This window comes from Pinus tabuliformis, chromosome 2_2 (genome assembly GCF_031772625.1).
Source record: "Pinus tabuliformis cultivar Carrire ecotype Pingquan chromosome 2_2, CPIR1, whole genome shotgun sequence".
Taxonomy (NCBI): domain Eukaryota; kingdom Viridiplantae; phylum Streptophyta; class Pinopsida; order Pinales; family Pinaceae; genus Pinus; species Pinus tabuliformis.
In genome coordinates this window covers 25,219,708-25,238,282 of record NC_142300.1, presented here as the reverse complement: position 1 = coordinate 25,238,282, position 18,575 = coordinate 25,219,708, and the positions used below count along the sequence as shown (strand labels likewise).

Genomic DNA, 18,575 nt, shown 5'->3' with positions numbered 1-18,575 from the left:
AGAAGGCCCTGGCCCTGCCTCTGCACCTAATGTCAAATAATGAGTGCTAGGTATGGAGTTGTGCTCTCCTATATCTATAGCAGATGGTGTTGATGTTGATGCTCCCACAGTGTCGTCCTCCTCCTTCTCCTGCTCCTCCTCCTCCGAGTCCTCCTCTTGTTGCCCCTATTCTAATGGTTCATCTAGCTTTAACCATGAAGGTGACTCCTCCAAGATGGGCTCCTCAGACTCCACCCTCCACTGAGACAATACATCAACATTGTCTATGGAAATGGCATCTAGATCCATTGGTGCTTCTATTTGCTTCACTCGAAGTCAGATATTGTAATGCACATACACTAAATCATTGAGGCGTGCAAACTTGAACCTGTAAGAGTGTCAAAAAAACTAATGATTTTTTACTCTTAACTCTTTGACTCTTGACACTTGAAGGTCATAAATTAAAAATTAAAAATTACAATAAGTGTAATTGCTCAACTGAAGGCTGGAGCTCAAAGTCATACCTGTTGCACTTTTTTGCGTGTATTTTCTCAAATACACTCCAATTGTGCTCACACTCTGAAGAGCTACATGTTTGACTCAAGATCTTATGGCCAATTTCTGCAAATTTGGTGCCCTTGCACCATAGCTTCGCCACCAAATATCTACAACAAAATAAAGAAATAAAAAATTCAAAAACTTAAAACATTATTAAACTTTCAAATAAAAGTTACATAATTGAATTTTAAAGAACTAGAATTATAAGGAAATTCTAAATTGAAAATTCTAATTTCTAATGAGTGATGACTTCTCACTTACGTGGCATGAAGAGGATCCTTTCCCTAATAGCATCATCAAAGCCAAATAGGCCAACACAACCCCGATAAAATTGTATCTCGCGATTGATTTTGCTATGAAGCTCAAGATCAGGTACCATCCCATGAATACAGGAATGGAGCCCTTCCATCACTTCGCCATTAAAATCAAAGCTGCATTTGTATGAAAATTCGGGGTTGAGGAAGAGTGCTACTGCATGAATGGGTCGATGAAGCATCCTTGTCCACCGACTATCAATCACATCCCATAACATCATATGCCTATCAAGGCCAGCAAAACCCTTGTCTGCATAATAAGAACGAATGGCCTCCCTGGCCCTATCCATGACCTCATACAAATAAAGCCATTGCAGGCTTCTTCCCATCTACCAATCTCAAAACCTTTACTATAGTTTCACTAACTGAAGATGCTTCTTCTACTCCCTACCAAAATGTGTCAGAGTACACCACTTTTACAACGGCTCTCCCGTCCTGTTCCCTGTTGTATCTACAATTACGCCAGTGATCAGAAACAAACATTTGCTTCTACTCGAACTGACATCGAAGCAAAGACTGAAGAGTAATAAAGTTTGTGGCAAAACGTGTGATCACAGGACGCCGCAACTCCTTATTTCTAGTGAACCTCCTCATGAGGCTAAGAACAAAAGCATGGTTATAAATAAACTTGGGGACGCTCCTAGCCATATCAACCACCTCCTTGATGAAGGAGATTTTCCCCATATCCTCAAGCAACAAATCGATACAACGTGCTGCACACGGAGTCCAGAACAATGTGTGATGCCTCTCCATAAGTGTTAAATTGGAAACTAGGGCAAAACTCCATGTGGGTCAGCTTATTTATGGCAGCTGATAATTTTATTGGATCCCTCTCGTCGAGAGGTGTAGGATTGATCCAAAGATCATCCGATTCCGATAAGTATTTATGGAGATATGAATTTATTTTGTTTATGTAATTATTATCAAGCCGACCAGCTCTTATGTAGGCTCTAGAAGCCAAAACGTCATGTCTATTCAACCTTACGCTTTTAGTATAAATAAGAGAGGATGTGAAGTCTTTTAGACACACTCTTCATGTGATCTCCTCCTCACCACGTCTTGGGTTTTTGGTGATGGAGAGACACACAAGAAGTTATATTGGATGATGCCCCAGCTCATACGTGAAAGATGCCCTAGCTTACACGCTGTTCAAGAAGCCCTAAACATCTGAACGCAGTCTTGTAATGAAATCACCTAGAGTATGAGGACACATTCTTACGCTGGAGATTATACTCAGTTCACACGCTGTCCATGATGGATTACACACTGTACATGGTGAGGAACGCAGTCATGGAGACATTCATAAGTATACAATTCAGACATCTTTGGGATCTCGGATGCCTCTGAAATAAAGAGCAGCTATAGGATGAATGTCGGAACTCTGGTAATAAAGCCGCAGTAAGGGTAACGGTGGCACCACCGTCAAAATCCCACGCAGTCAATGAAGAAGTTGTTGTCATAACCGCAATCCAATATGGAAGAGGAGCCACAGGCTTATGAAGATCTAAACGCAGTCAATGGGTCAAGTCAACAAGACCTGTTCACGCATCTAAACCTCGCACTCCTCTCTGCCATTCCACATTTGTGTATACGCTATACAGGTTTAAGTATAGTATGACAAAACTCACTTATAACCTAAGTAACCGCAGAAGCCGCAGTGAATGAGGAAGCTGAGGGTAGACGCAGTGATACAGGTAATTAGGCCACAGGAAGGAACTGTTGTAGCCGCACCGCAGGTAGGAACTACTGTAGCTGCACTGTAGGAAGGAACTATTGTAGCCGCAATCTATGCATATAGATCTCAGTGGTTTCCCTGTGGCAGTTTAGATGTAATAAACCAGGAACTCAGATTGCACAATGAAAATTACGTTGGGTATCATCTCAGTCTCACATATGTATATGTCACTGTCTCGGCATAATCACAATGATGAAGCAGGTTTCAGTATGAATAAGTATCTTTGAGGCAGTCAAGATGATTAGAATCATAACAGCCTCAGCATGATGAAAGAAGCAATGATCACCAAGTCAAGAAGAGTCAGTCTTGGCAAGGATTAGTGTCTAAGATCATGATTTCAAAATGATCTCATCATATATATGTATATGAACATAATTAGTAATGGGACTGCATGATGAAGTAAAGGGCAGCATGATTGGCAATGAGACTACATGCTGATGTATGAGGGCAGCATGATGATGGATAAGATCATGGACATGGGCAGCATGAGATCATGGAAATGAAGGGCAGCATGATGATGGATAAGATCATGGACATGAGCAACGTGATTAGTGAAGTATGGTGCAGTATGAGTGGTACAGCAAGAGAACCAGATGCAGCACGATGATAGGTGAAGGAGTCACCTTGGAGAATCAGTTGAAGCAGAATGTCTTCAACTGATCTCATTGTTATAGAAGATGATCTATGCTTAGATCTAGACAAGTCAAAGTGTTGACTTCTGTTGTAATTGTTCTCTCTCTCTCTCTCTTTCTCTGCTGAACTTTGAAGATAAAAGAAGATTTGATCAAAGGGTTTCCCCACACATTGTGGGGTTTGTCCCTGGCTTGCGCCATATCTTGTGTCCTCTTGTCTTGGCTTGTCTTCTGCATATTATATTTATGTTCTATCTGCAGTTTATCGTAATGCTGATGTGATTGCTAACTGTGAAAATTTAAATAAATTGCTCTAGCATAGAACATACCAAAAATTAACAATAAGCATCTTGCCAGCAGACACATAATTAGCTGCATTGTCTGTTATGACTTGCACCACATTCTGCACATCAATTTCCCAAATGAACCCATCTAACAATTCACATATCGTTGCTGCATCTTTGATATGTGTTGATGCATCCACTGATTTAATAAACATGGTACCTTTAGGACAATGTACCAAGAAATTTAGAAGGGTCCTACCCTTCCTATCTGTCCAACCATCAAACATCACTATACATCCAGAAACTTCCCATGTTTTCTTCAACTCCGCCAATCTAGAGTTGATGTCCTGCTTTTCTGCTTGAAGAATTGGCCCCCGCAACTCCTCATATGTAGCACTTTTTTACCGTGGGCCCACAACAACAATAGCATCACACATTGGCTGCCAAAATGGATTGGTTTTGGTGATGCTGAGAGGTAAGTCGCTCCAGAAAAGACACCTCCCCATGACTCTATCTGCTTCTTGCTTCTCCTTTTTTTTAACAATTGATTTTATGCCAAGTTGTGCTCCATGTCTTGTTCGTGGAACAAAAAATGATGACCTTGCACTAGCAGTAGCAGGTGATGTTGTGGAGCCCCTCCCACTACCCTCAACATCAAAATCAGAAGAAGATATCCCGAAAGATCTACCTGCATGTTCAGCCTTGTTTCTTTCTGTCTCTTCCTTCTTTCTGTCTTTTTCATCAATTGCTTCAAGAGATTTTTGTATAAGCTCCGGACTAGAAACTGTACAAATCCCAACATCATGTCTAGTGAGTCTAGCCAGATGGTATTTCAATTGTGTAACCCCTCATGCCATACTAGTCCCACACAATTTACATGATAGATATGCCCGATTTGTCCCACCATCAGGCTCCCCATACTCCCAAAATGGGTCCAAGGCTTTTGGCATATTTGAATTTTGTAGTGAGCTAACTCAAACCTAGGGCACCAAAAAAAAAACTGGAATTAATAAGTAATAACCACCTCATTTTACAAAATAATTTTTTTGCTACATTATTTGCAATGTGAATTCAATGAAAAATCATAAATGACAATAACAGGGTGCATTTGAAAGTTAAAAAAAAAATGGAGTTTGTTGTCCAAATATGGAGAAAACCATCGCATTTGCTCATGGGCATGAAAATCATAGCAAATGGAAAAAAAAAAAAGAAAAATGTTTGTAGGCAAATAGGCAAGCAAGAATAACCTTAAATCTATCAAAAAAATCAGATACATAGGGGTTTATTAGAACATACATGTTAATGGAATAAATGAAGATTGTCTCAATGTTCTTCAATCTTTGATCAACAAAATATTCGTTGTTGGTGGCGATAATGGCTATTCAACCCTCAAATCCTCCTTGACAGCAATCACAATGCTCTCCCCTTCCTTCTCCAACAATCAGAAAACAAAAGGAGGGGAAAAAACGAATTTGGCCTTTTCTAGCCACGGCAGCAAATTTCTTTCCATGCCCAGCGATATTTTCCGTCGTAGTGCGATATTTTCTTCAGGGAGACAAAATATCGCAATATTTCCTCAGCGATATCTCGTCTCCCCAAAAATATCGCGATATTTCTGAATATCGGCGATATTGTCTTCATTGTTTTTCGTAGAGCAGATTCCTGGTCTGGGCACATTTGTTTCTGCCGCAGTGTTGCAATAGAAGAATCAGCGTCGGGTGGAAGAGAAATTGCACACATAGAGGGTTTTCTCGAAGGGTTTCCTATTTTAGAAAATTCGTGGTCTCTAGTTGCAGAGGCAGATCTAGCTAGCAGAACTACGCATTCCAGAAGGGAGTGTGAATTGCAGAGCAGGTAGCCGAGTAGGAGAGGAGGAGATTCATGTTTATTTCCTAGTTGTGAGTTTTGTAGAAAATGGCCTCAGCATGACTCCGAGATCAAGACAGATTGGATGCTACATCCAACTACAATATTTGGAAGGCCAAAATGTCGTTCCTACTAGATGAGTTTGGTCTAAAGATGTACGCAGAACGAGCCATAGCCATACCTACAGATCCGCAGTAGTTAAAGAACTACAACAAGAAGATGGCCAAGGCAAAGCGGTTGATCCTTGATGGAGTTTAGGATCATATAGTCTCACACTTATCCGCCAAGAATACAGCCAAAGAAATGTGGGAAGCTCTCACAACACTATACCAAAATCCTTCTGAAAATCAGAAGATGTTCCTGAAGGAGAAGTTGAGAACCACCATGATGCAGAAGGGAGGATTTACCCCCTATCTCACCAAAATGGTAGCAGCAAAGGATCGAAAAGTGTGAAGGAGGAGGAGAATGTAGCCCTTGCATCAAAAGGAAAGGCAAAGAAAGGTCCCAGTCAGGGACAAGGCTCATAGGGAGGAGAGAAGAAGAAGGACTTGTTGAAGGTCAAATCCTTCAGGTATGGTGAGTTTGGTCACTACAGTACCTAGTGTCCTCATAGGAAGAAGGACAAGAAGGAGAAGCAGGAGTAGGCAACAGCTTCGACAGAGATTGATTAGTTGTCCTCCAAACCAGAGGAAGATTTCACTTTGTGTGCAGAGTTGGGAAGGGTCCATGGGCAAGGTCCATCAAGGTGAGCATTAGACAAGTGTTTCCTCTTAGATCATCACCCTTGCTAAAGGGGCCCAAAGTATTTAGTAGCAAATGGATCAGTGTCAGATGGCATAGTCAGTTCTTGAGGGACAGTTGCAGTACTAATTGCAATCAAATGTTGGGGAGCATAGTGTAGTTGGAGCGCAAACAGACTCAGTAGGTAGCACAGAGGCTAGTGGTAGTCAAAGACTCAGGAAACAATTACAGCATATAGACATAGTTGATTCAGTATTTTTTTATTTTAGTTGCAACAGCAGCGACAACATGAGATCAGTTGCAGTGCAATAGCAGAGTTGGCAGCATTACAGAGTGTACAGTGCAGTGTCAGCGGCAGCATATATGCAGTATTTTCAGAGTTGCATTATAGTTGATGGGCAGTGGCAGTGTGTCACAGTTGGCGGTCATCAACATGTATGGAGGATGTTATGGACACTAGATGAATACCTTCCTCACTAAGAGGAAGTGTTAGTTTTTGTAGCATTGGATGGTGTTCTAGTATCGACTTTGATCAAAGAGGCTAAGAAACACTGGGACTCCAAAACCCAGAAATCGTTTCTGGAAAATCCACCTAGAAGTAGCTCAATTAAGTTAATTAATTAGTAATTAACTTTTTCCAAAGTCTAACTCAGGGAAAATGATTAATTAACAGGAATTAATTGAAAAAAGTGAGATTTCTCTAAAAACTCACATGGATCAACTCAGAAATGATCGTAGTTGTTGATGAGGATTTAATCATAGTCGTTGTTGAGACAATGAGAGATTATAAGAGAAGGTCGAACGGGGTTGAGGAGGAACACACTTGAGGAGGAGTTCCTTCGTAGATCGAGCTATCCAGCAGCAACAAGGATGAAGAGTTTAAGCTAGAAGGGACATGAGGGAGCAGAGACAACATATCCGGAGGAGATTTCCAATTTCGGAGAGTCAGCAGCAGGGGGTTGAGTTATTCCTCAGGAGGCTGCGTAGGCAGCTTCATAGAGGCAGTTCGATTTTGCTAGAGAGGAGGTCGATTCAGCTTCCAGAGGCCGGGAATTTTTTCCAGAGGGAATCGCTTCCAGAATTAGTAGCAGGCAAAACAACTTGATCAGAGGCATTTTTCAGGAGTGCGAGTTATTGGTTGCGCAAGGGTTCCAGAAGAGCCAGTTTTTGAAGCTAAGTTGTGCAAGGATTGCTTGAGGAGAGAGAGAAAATTCTCTCTAATAATTTTGGCCAGATTATCTCGCTGTGGATTGTCAGTTTGGGCATCCAGATTTTGTACTCAGATTTGCTGCTGCACCAGTTTTCCCACATTGGGTTTTTCAGGGACATTTGTCCAAAAATAACTGTGTCAAACTTTTGTGTGTGCTCTATATTTCTCAGTTTTCAGCATTTTATTTTCTGTAGCATTTTTATTGTGAAGAAATTGCAGTATGATTAATTCGTTATTTTTCCGTAACAAAATAAACTGCATAATTTTATCAGTTAGAAGAATTAATTCTAGTTGTTGCATTTCAAGCGATTTTCACACTTTATGCATCTCATTAACATTAGACATGCATCATACTCCAACACAAATTTCTATAGTCAAGTTTTACTGTCCACATAAGTAACATTTAGATTTTAACATTTCCGTGATTGATTTCCTAGCTCCTTCGGGAAGGATTGCAAGGAGTCCCTATTCTTTGTCACTCTAGGGATTAAATTTTCTACATTCAGGAACTTCAGTGTGCTTTGAGGCTACAGACCATCAGATGTGAAGTTCTTGGCTCTTGCATCCAACAACCCATTTGGACAATGATCTTCAGCATTATGGGAATATCTTGATTGTGTCACTTCCTATGACTAAAAAGAATAAAGGATATCTTTTAAGGTTGGGTTCTGAAATGCTCTGTTATTTCTTAATACTTGCAACAGTCACTACTACCAATTTAATTTTTAGAAATTCTTTGTTCAGTTTCAATACGAAAATTCTTGAAATTTTGGACTTCAATCATAAAAAAAAATGATTGGCCTTGCAGAAGCCAGTGATTTGCTCTCCAATGAGCATTTAGTCAATTAGGATCTATTTTAACACAAAATGATGTCATTATTTTATCCAATGAGCATTTAGGCAATTGGAATCTATGTTAACAAGAAATGATCTCATCCTTCTTTCCAATAAGCATTTATGCAAACAGGATCTATTTTAACATGAAATGATGTCAGTTTTCAACAGACATTTTAAGAAGTAGCAATATAACATTAATTTCTGAATAAATACACATTTAGAAATACTTGCCTTCTCTTCTTGTTCTTGTAACCAGGATTCCGTGGCATTCAAATCTTCAACTACCCACTTCTGCACATCTGAAGGATTGAAATCCAATTTCTTGGTGCTCTTTGCATCAATGTTTATTGCCTTCTGAGCAAGTGAAACAACATAGAGATTAATATGGTTATCAAATATTGTAACAACACTATAATGCGGTAAAATAAAACAGAAGCATTTATAAATATTACAGGATTGCTTTGCACAGGCAGTTTGATCTGGGTTGATTTTAGATTTATTAATAATTTTAAGTCAGATCCAAAGTAAATTTCACACTGAAATAGTTCTATAAATTTGGCGATGCAACAAAATAGTTCACAAACAGTAAAAGAGCTCCAGAATAACTTTGAATAATCATGGAATTCGTGTGCAATCAAATAGATTCAATAACTTTAATGGTAATAATCTGTCAAGCCAGAAGACAGTTATAACAAAAACATCAAAGTCACATTTATTAAGTGAGAAAGAACAAGATCAAGCTCCAACTTCGCAAGCCTTTTTCAGAAAATTCTCCAGATGTATATCTCCGGGAAACAAAGGTTCTTATTTGGGACAATAAACTAGGACAAGATTCACTGTTGAATTGACTGCTGTAAAACTCCACATACAGTTATATGTAGAAAGCCATGCATGCAAAGAACTTAAGAAGAAATCATGTTATATCATGTCTGATGAAACTACTGAGGTGATCTATAGAAATATGATGCATAATAGATCTAATATCCCTATATTTGACACAATCAAGCTGGTGAATAAAATTTTTACAATCATAAACAACATGAAACCTGCAACATAAGAATTCAAGCATATTCTCAATAAACATGATTCAGAAGCACAAGGAATTTAACAAGATGGGGATAAGTAAAACATGGCCCCAACACTTAATATGAGATAGGAAATTGAAATAAGTTTGTCTACAAGTAAAAATTCAAAATAGACGACCAGTAGGTACCTAGATAAGCTTTGTGTCAAGGAAGAAGATGAAGCAAAGCTCCACTAATATACACTATCTAGACAGGTCACTGTGCAGATTAAAAAAGCATCAATCAACAAGGATAAAACAAACATGGCCCCAAAACATTTTGAGTTAGGAAACCAAGTTTTGTCTACAAATGAAAATTTAAAATAGACAACCAGTAGGTACCTCGATAAGCTTTAATGCAAAGAAGTAAAACTCCAGTGAAAGACACTGCCTAGATAGGCCGCTAAGCAAATTAAGATAGCATCATTCAATGCGCTTTCTTACGAATGAACAATAAGGAAATTGTCATAGATTTGGGTTGAATACCCAAGCGATAAAAAATGTGAAACAATAATCTATACAAATTACAAAAGATCTCATTTGCTTTTGAATTCTTATTCTTCCAATCTTCATGTAGCATTATCGCAGAACCATTGTCGTCCAGCCAAGATTGAGAACAAGAACATCCAACTCCTCATTCTAGTTACAAATCTTACAATTCAAGCATATTCTCTATAAATATGATTCAGAAGCATGTTGATTTGGGGTAGCATCGGATGTGCTCTAGCCACGAAAATTGGTGGAAAGGCTAAGGCACATGAGATCTCCAATAACCAGAAAGGGTTTGGGCAGATTCTAAACAGTTTGGAAGATATTAAAATAATTAATATTTTTAACGGAGTCCCTAAGTCTAAACTTAGTGAAAATAAAGTATTAATGTGTATTAATATAAAACTGTGTTAGAATGGTCCAAAAGTCATGGATCAAGCCAGATCTAATCCTAGACATTGAGTAGGGACTTAATATCGGCCGTTGATTTGTCAACGAGAAAAGTATAAGAGGAGGCTTGAGGATCACTTGGAGAATACACTGAAGGAGACCAGTCAGTTCAATTTCTGGAGTAGGGTTAGCTGAGAAATTGAACCAGTGGTCTGGTGAGCAATCAGGAGGCAGCAAGTACGGAGCAGAGAGGCGGGATCAGCCACTGGAGATCAGCGCTGAGGCAAGAGAGGCAGACGCAGGGCTTTTCAGGCAGACGCAGAGGCAGCAGAAGACTGCGCAGTCACTTGCTGGGCCTACGTGAGTGACACAGAGAGGCCCAGGGTTGACGCAGTCAAGCAGGGGTTGACGCAAAGGGTTTGAGAGCCACGCAAAGGTCAGTCGGGCTGACGCTGGGATTGGGAGAAGTGCTGGAGAATTATTTCTCTCTGTGGGTAAGCCAGTTTGGCACCTTGTTGTACAGAAGAATTGTTGAATAATAAAATCCTCCCTTGCTGCACCGGTTTTCCCACATTGGGTTTTTCCGGGGACTGTTGTCCAAAATATCTGTGTCAATGTGTTAATGCTTGTGCATATGTTTGTTTCTGTATTATGGTGTGATATCTGCAGCAGTATTTATTTTAATGTTTATTGAAGTAATTTCATAAATAACTTATTGTGGAATAAGTAGGAAAAATAAATCAGTTGCTGCAGTGATAGAATTTTCACATGGTATCAGAGCAAGTAATCAGAGACAGAAAGGGAAATCAGTTATGGGTCGAGACCACGATGCAGAGGCATCCACGTCAGGGGACTCACACAGATTTTCAGAAGATTGCACAAGAGAGAGATTTCGATTTCTCTATGTTGGCTTCCAGGCTGGAAGAAGAAGTGGCGTGTATGACTAGTGTTGCATCATCAGAGGTATGGTATATAGACAGTGGAGCTTCATGGCATATGACGGGAATCAGGGAGTGTTTCTCAAAATATCGAGAAGAGAAGATGAACTTTCAGATCACCATGGGGAACAAGGCAAAGTGTACTCCAGTAGGGAAGGGTACCATAGTTTTTCAAACAGAATCGGGAGAACGGTTCCGTGCTACAAATGTACTGCATGTACCAAGATTGGGGATGAACTTACTTTCTGTGTCACAACTACAAGGCAAGGGCTATGACATCTACTTCATCAAGGAGAAGGTATACGTCAAACACCCGAGCTGGAAAAAGAAAGTGCAGATCGGGATCAAAAGTAATCGGTTGTATAGATTGCAACTAGAATCACCAATGGCACTAATAGGCAGTCATGGAGACAAGGACTTGAACGAACTATGGCATAGAAGAATGGGTCACTTGCACCATGGAGCTCTGAGAATTCTCAAGAGCGCTGTAACAGGAGCTCCGGATCTGAGTACGGAACGAGATGATGTATGCAGGGGATGTGTTCTAGGAAAGTATGCCAAGGCAGTATTTCCTAAGAGGAAACACAGGGCCAAGAGTGTACTAGGATTGATACACTCTGATATCTGGAGATCTATGTCTGTCAAAGCTCTCAGTGGTGCCGAGTATTTCCTTACCTTCATTGATGACCACTCAAGGAAAACTTGGATTTATTTTCTGAAAACCAAGGATGAGTTTTTCTGTCGATTCAAGGAGTTCAAGGCTCTAGTGGAGAATTTGACTAGGAAGAAAATAAAAGTTTTACGCTCAGAAAATGGTGGAGAATATGTCGATAAGGACTTCACTGGTTTTTGCGCTAAGGAGGGCATCAGAAGAGGTGGACAGCTACATATAATCCGGAGCAGAATGGGGTAGCAGAAAGAAAGAACAGGACTATTGTAGAAGTAGCTAGGGCCATGATGTATGATCAGGATATGCCAAAATTCCTGTGAGCAGAAGCATGCAACACAACAGTCTATGTTCAGAACAGGACTCCTCATCGAGCAGTGGGCAAGATTACTCCAGAGAAAGTCTTCACAGGGAAGACACCTGAAGTTAGTCATTTCAGAATATTTGGGAGTCTAGCATATTGCCGCATACTCAAAGAAAAGAGGAAGAAGCTGGATCAGACTGCAAAAAAGGGATATCTGGTAGGATATAGCGAGAATGCTAAGGCATACAGAATCTATCTTCCAGGGAGCAGGAAGGTAGTAGTACGACAAGATGTAAAGTTCATGGAGGACAAAGGCTTTCAGAAGATCTCGCGAGATGCCTTCCGAGGAGCCGTTGGTTAAGCCTCTTCAACCAACAGATGTAAAGAATTCTTCCTCGGGACAGGAAGATTCTCAGGATGAGGAGGAGGAGCGAACAGAAGCACCTGTTGGCAGAGGAAGAACTAGCAGGGAACTTTGTCAGATTTTGCGAGATGCAGAGGACTTCATCGGCCAAGAAACAATAAGAGGGAGCGAAAACAGCCAAATAGATATTAGGCATTAGTAGCTCAGGATCGAGAGCCTGCCAGTTTCAAGGAGGCAGCTCAACATCAAGGTTGGCTAGATGCGATGGTAGAGGAATACAACTCCATAATGGTAAATGATGTCTAGGAGGTGGTGCCAAGACCTCAAGACAGATTAGTGGTAGGTTCAAGATGGATCTACAAGATCAAATACGCTGCATACGGCAGTGTTGAGAAATACAAGGCCAGGTTTGTGGCTAAGGGGTATGCTCAAAAGGAAGGGATTGACTATGAGGAGACTTTCGCCCCGGTAGCCAGGTATACATCTATTACGACTGTGATATCTCTTGCAGCCCAGATGGGATGGGAGATCCATTAGATGGATGTCAAAATGGCATTTCTGAACGGGGTAATAGAAGACGAGGTATACATTGAACAACCAGAGGGTTTTGAAACTCATGAGAAGAAGTCTCATGTATGCAGATTGAAGAAAGACTTGTATGGGCTGAAACAGGCACCAAGAGCATGGTATGGTCAAATAGATGGCTACTTGCAGAAAATGGGGTTTGTCAAGAGTGACGCGGATCCGAATCTCTATTATCTGGTTGTAGAGAACAAGCCGCTAATCTTAGTATTGTATATGGATGATCTCTTTCTGATAGGATTATCCAGACTCATTGGGGACTGCAAGAAAAATCTAGCCACAAAATTCGATATGAAAGATTTGGGACGAATGCACTACTTCCCAGGGTTGGAAGTTTGGCAGCAGAACGGAGAAATCTTCCTTGGGCAAGGGAGGTATGCTACAGAAATCCTAAAAAGATTCGAGATGGAGGACTGTAGACCTATGGCTACGCCAATGATCACCAACTGGAAGAAGACTGATGCATTAGAAGACAAGGATGTTGATCCCACCCTATACAGGCAGCTCATAGGGTCCCTGATGTATTTGGTCAATACCAAGCCAGACATTTGCTACTTTGTCAACACCCTCAGTCAGTTCATGGTGGAACCAAAGAGGGCGCACTGGGCAGCAGCCAAACATGTTCTCAAGTATTTACAGGGAACAGTCGATTATGGACTCTTGTACACCAGGAGTAAGGATATCAGATTGAGTGGATTTACTGATGCAGATTGGGCAAGAAGTTCAGTGGATCAAAAAAGTACCTCTGGGTATTGTTTCAACATTGGATCAGGAATGACCTCCTGGTGCAGTAGGAAACAGAAGTTCGTGGCTCTGAGCTCATCTGAGGCAGGATATATGGCAGTAACCACAGCTTTGTGTGAGGCCATATGGCTTAGGAAACTACTTGTGAACCTACTCAGAAGGAATATGGAGGCGACCAAGATCATGTGTGATAATCAGAGTTGCATCAAGCTCTCTAAGAATCTAGTGTTTCATGATAGGTCGAAGCATATTGATATCCGGTGTCACTTTGTCAAGGACTGTGTCCAACGAGGAGTTGTACAGTTGAGCTACACTCCTATAGGAGAACAGGTGGCAGACATCCTCACCAAGGCCCTTGGAAGGACAAAATTTGACTACTTTAGGGAAAAGATGGGGATGGTAAAGAACCCGTTTCAGTAGCAGAAATGGGAGTGATAACTACAAGGATGCAGAGGGAGTTGCAGTGCAGATGCAGTGTTGGGAGAAAGGACCAGCAGCAGCACGGATGCAGAGGGAGTTGTCATACAGATGCAGCAGTGGCAGTAGCAAAGCCATGGGCAGCAATACAGGATGCAACAGCGTAGAGGATGTTGGGCAAGGAGGCTTAGCATCAGCACAGGGACCGATGCCGAATGATCAGACTGATACTCAGTGAGGAGTATTACTAGAACACAGTCCTCGCTAAGAGGGAGTGTTGATTTGGGGTAGCATCGGATGTGCTCTAGCCACGAAAATTGGTGGAGAGGCTAAGGCACATGAGATCTCCAATACCCAGAAAGGGTTTGGGCAAATTCTAAACAGTTTGGGAGATATTAAAATAATTAATATTTTTAATGGAGTCCCTAAGTCTAAACTTAGGGAAAATAAAATATTAATGTGTATTAATATAAAATTGTGTTAGAATGGTCCAAAAGTCATGGATCAAGCCAGATCTAATCTTAGTCGTTGATTAGGGACTTAATCTCGGTCGTTGATTTGTCAACAAAAAAAGTATAAGAGAAGGCTTGAGGGTCACTTGGAGAACACACTGAGGGAGACCAGTCAATTCAATTTCTGGAGCGGGGTTAGCTGAGAAATTGAACTAGTGGTCTGGTGAGCAGCCAGGAGGAAACAAGTACGGAGCAGAGAGGCGGGAACAGCCACTGGAGATCAGCGCTGAGGCAGGAGAGGCAAACGCAGAAGCAGCAGAAGGCTGCGCAGTCACTTGTTGGGCCTGCGTGAGTGACGCAGAGAGGCCCAGGGTTGACGCAATCAAGCAGGGGCTGATGCAGAGGGTTTGAGAGCCACGCAGAGGTCAACTGGGCTGACGCTGGGATTGGGAGAAGTGCTGGAGAATTATTTCTCTCTGTGGGTAAGCCAGTTTGGCACCCTGTTGTACAGAAGAATTGCTGAATAATAAAATCCTCCCTTGTTGCACCGGTTTTCCCACATTGGGTTTTTCTGGGGACTGTTGTCCAAAATATCTGTGTCAATGTGTTAATGCTTGTGCATATGTTTGTTTCTGTATTACGGTGTGATATCTACAGCAGTATTTATTTTAATGTTTATTGAAGTAATTTCATAAATAACTTATTGTGGAATAAGTAGGAAAAATAAATCAGTTGCTGCAGTGATAGAATTTCCACAAAGCACAAGGAATTTAACAAGGTGAGGATTAAACAAGCATTGCTCAAAACATCCTGTGTTTGGAGATCCAAATAAGTTTTGTCTCCAAATAAAATAGGTAACCAGTAGATGCATAGATAAGTTCACTAAGGGAGGAAGATTAAGTAGAGCTCCATTGAAAAACACTACCTAGATAGGTCATTAAACAAATTGAAGCATCCATCAACAAGCTTTATACATTAGATGATCGACAAAAATGTCATGAGGAGATTGTGATCACATATTTGAGCATTGATACGAGCATCACTCTTCTAGTGGCATGATGTTCTAGTTCACTCTTGATGTGAGCTCTTAAGATTGTTTATTCAAATGTAATGTCCCTCTCTGAATGATCACTTCAATGTGAAAAATCCATGATTGCAATAAACTGGAAATTATTCTTCTAACAGATGCAGTTTATTTGTCTTCTGTTATTTAATTAATGGCAAATAATGAGTAGCTCACTACTGCAATCTTAACAATTAAATAAATGTTGCGGAAAATAAATCAGGAACTGAGAAATAATGCACACATACATAAAATGACACCGAAGTTTTTGGACTAACGTCCCTGGAAAAATCCCGAAGGGAAAACCGGTGCAGCAAAATGAGGGTTTATATGTTATTCTCTTCAGCAAATTAGAGAGTACATAGATCTACTTGCCAAATACAGGGTAAGCTCCGAAAAATTTTCTCCAGCACTCCAACTAGCAGATCCACCTGGAAACCCTTTGTTTCCCTTGCAAAATCAAACTTGGCCTCCTTCAATAAATGTGCACAAAAAAACACTGTTGCAAGAAATACGCACTTGCTGAAAACTGAGATCTGGTGATCCTACACACGCATTAGGCAACTCGCTCCCGGAGACTGGAAAACACAATTTGCGGCCCCGATCTGCGCACTAGAGAAATTCGCACGACATTACTGCTAGTGGACTCAGCCTTTGCAAATTTCGGTGGAAAACCTCCCCTAGAAACCTTCTCTCCAATCTTTGTTGATCCTCTCACTGATGCTCTGCTAGCTCGAACTCTTCCCTCACTGAATACTACACTGGCAAATTCGCACTACCCTACTTTCTTGCTCCTTCGATGTGTCTTCTCCAAGCCCCATCGACTTGCTCTTATAATCTCTCGTTGGAGCACCAATGGCCAAGATATCTTAGACTTGATCCAAGTCACTTTTGGAAGTCTCTAGAGCATAAGTCGATCTCCTTAATTTATTCACTTTAATTAACCAATTTTCCTAACTCTAACTTAGGAAATTTTAATTATCCAATCAATTAATTTAATTAAGGTGTTTTGGAACCAAACCTCACGAAACCATTTCTAGGTATTGAAGATATGAAGTTCCTTAGCCTCTCTGACACCTTAGAGACTAGACCACCTGTTCGATGCTACCAAAATTCTAACACTCCCTCTTAGCGAGGAAGGTGTTCTCTCTCTTCAACATATTCCTCCACTTTATAGAAGAACATCCTGTAGTTGGGCTAATCACGTTGTTGGTGTCTGACATCTATGATACGGCTAGCTCTCACTGTCCACCATGCTACTACGCATACTATGATCTACCTCACACTACTGCTACTACTGCGCTGCTGCTAATCCTGCATTGTTGTTGCAACTACTGTAATAGAGACACTGATCTCCTCAAAACCTGATGCTCTAAGCTTCCATAGGGATGATCCTTCTATGGTTAGGCTCCCTCTTAGTCTCGATCTCCCAATGGGAAACCACTCTGGCTGGAACCATAGTTTAAAACTCCGACTCGGATTCGAAACCGGTTGAGGGTCGACTCTGACTCTATACCGACTCAACCTAGTTGATTTCAATGACTCGGTTGTTGTATAAAATATATAAAATATTTATTTTTTTATGAAAAAACATATTTTTAAAATTTTCATTCATGTTTCCAAACTGAAAGCGTTAGAATATAGAGAGAAGACAACATATGATCAAAGTATGCTCATGAATATATCTATTATATCAAAATGGCACGCAATGCATTGTTCAATACATGTAATATATAGAGATCAAAACAAAAACACATAACCAAGGAGGCTCTAAATGGCCTCTACAACAAAACATCACTAGTCACTACTGCTAAACAAGGAAAGAAAATCAAGCTCAGACTCTGAATCAGAGTCAGACGGGGAAACCCATGGCTCCTCCTCACTACTGCTCCAAAAGCCAGCTCCAAAAGCCAACTCCAACTCTTCACAAACTCCTCACAAATGTTCACACAAATGCAATGAGATAGTTGTGAGTAAATGTGAGGGAGTTGGGTCACTTTTATAGGCTTGGTAGAGAGACAGAGGCATTACGAAAAAAACAAACAAAAAAATGAGTTTGAAGTCCGAGTTGCTGCCTTTCTTCCCTGAGGACTATAGCTCGATCGGTTTAAGACAGGCTCGGCCGAACCGACTAAAAATAAACCTTATTAAATCAAACTACGTATTCAAATAAAAATCAACGAAATCAAATCAGATTCGATTTCATAAAAGTTACACGTAGCCATAAAATTGACACGAAGAAGGAAAAGAAGGCGATGGATGAGGAAATAAAAGGAGAAGGGAAAAATCATTTTGGGGGAGGGGAGAACAAAATTGGATACTGTAGTACAGTTATGAAGGAAACTTGAGTCTTGATTATACTGATGTTTTTGGGCACGGGGAAAATCAGATTGCTTCAACTGAAAGCTTTCTGAGACTGAGTACCTAGGTTGTACTCAGTTCGGCAGGGTGGTTTTGGCTGTTTTGGTGACACAGCCGGTCAAGAATTGCAGCAGACCAGATAGATTTTCAGCAGAGCAGACAGCTGGACAAGAACTGCAGCAGAGTAGACAGATTTTTTAGCAAAGCAAAAAGATCTTTTTAGCAAAGCAGAAAGGTTAGTATTCATTAGATTAAATTTCTTTAAAATTCTGTATTCATTATTTCAGGTTCTACTATTTAGAAATTAGCTTATAGTTCAGGTTCTTACATTCTGGGTGTTTGACTCGGCCGGTTCGATAACGAATTGACCATCGGACCAGTTTTTCTACCTAACTGACTTAGGCAGGGCTCTAACCCGGTCAACCAGGCCAAATCCGATTCGAACCATCCTAGTTTTAAAACATTGGCTGGAACTACATCTGCACCCTACAACTGAGCAATTCGCACTACCTGTGCCATTGCAACTAGCTCTGCACTGTCTCTCAAGAACTGATTGCAGCTAGCTCTGCTGACACTGAACCTCCT

The 18,575-nt window shown here is 40.8% G+C and overlaps 1 protein-coding gene across 4 annotated transcripts in view; it reads right to left on the bottom strand.

Moving 5' to 3' along the window:
• Positions 1 to 18,575, bottom strand: part of LOC149191347 (DNA-repair protein XRCC1-like) — a 54,086-nt gene that overhangs the window by 29,414 nt on the left and 6,097 nt on the right. For 2 of the 4 annotated variants that reach the window (XM_089404188.1, XM_089404186.1), the window contains exon 3: positions 8,388 to 8,510. In XM_089404188.1, coding sequence (XP_089260314.1) covers positions 8,388 to 8,510 — 123 coding nt within the window. The remainder of the gene's footprint in view (positions 1 to 8,387; positions 8,511 to 18,575) is intronic. The other 2 variants (XM_089404189.1, XM_089404187.1) reach the window with 1 other exon arrangement.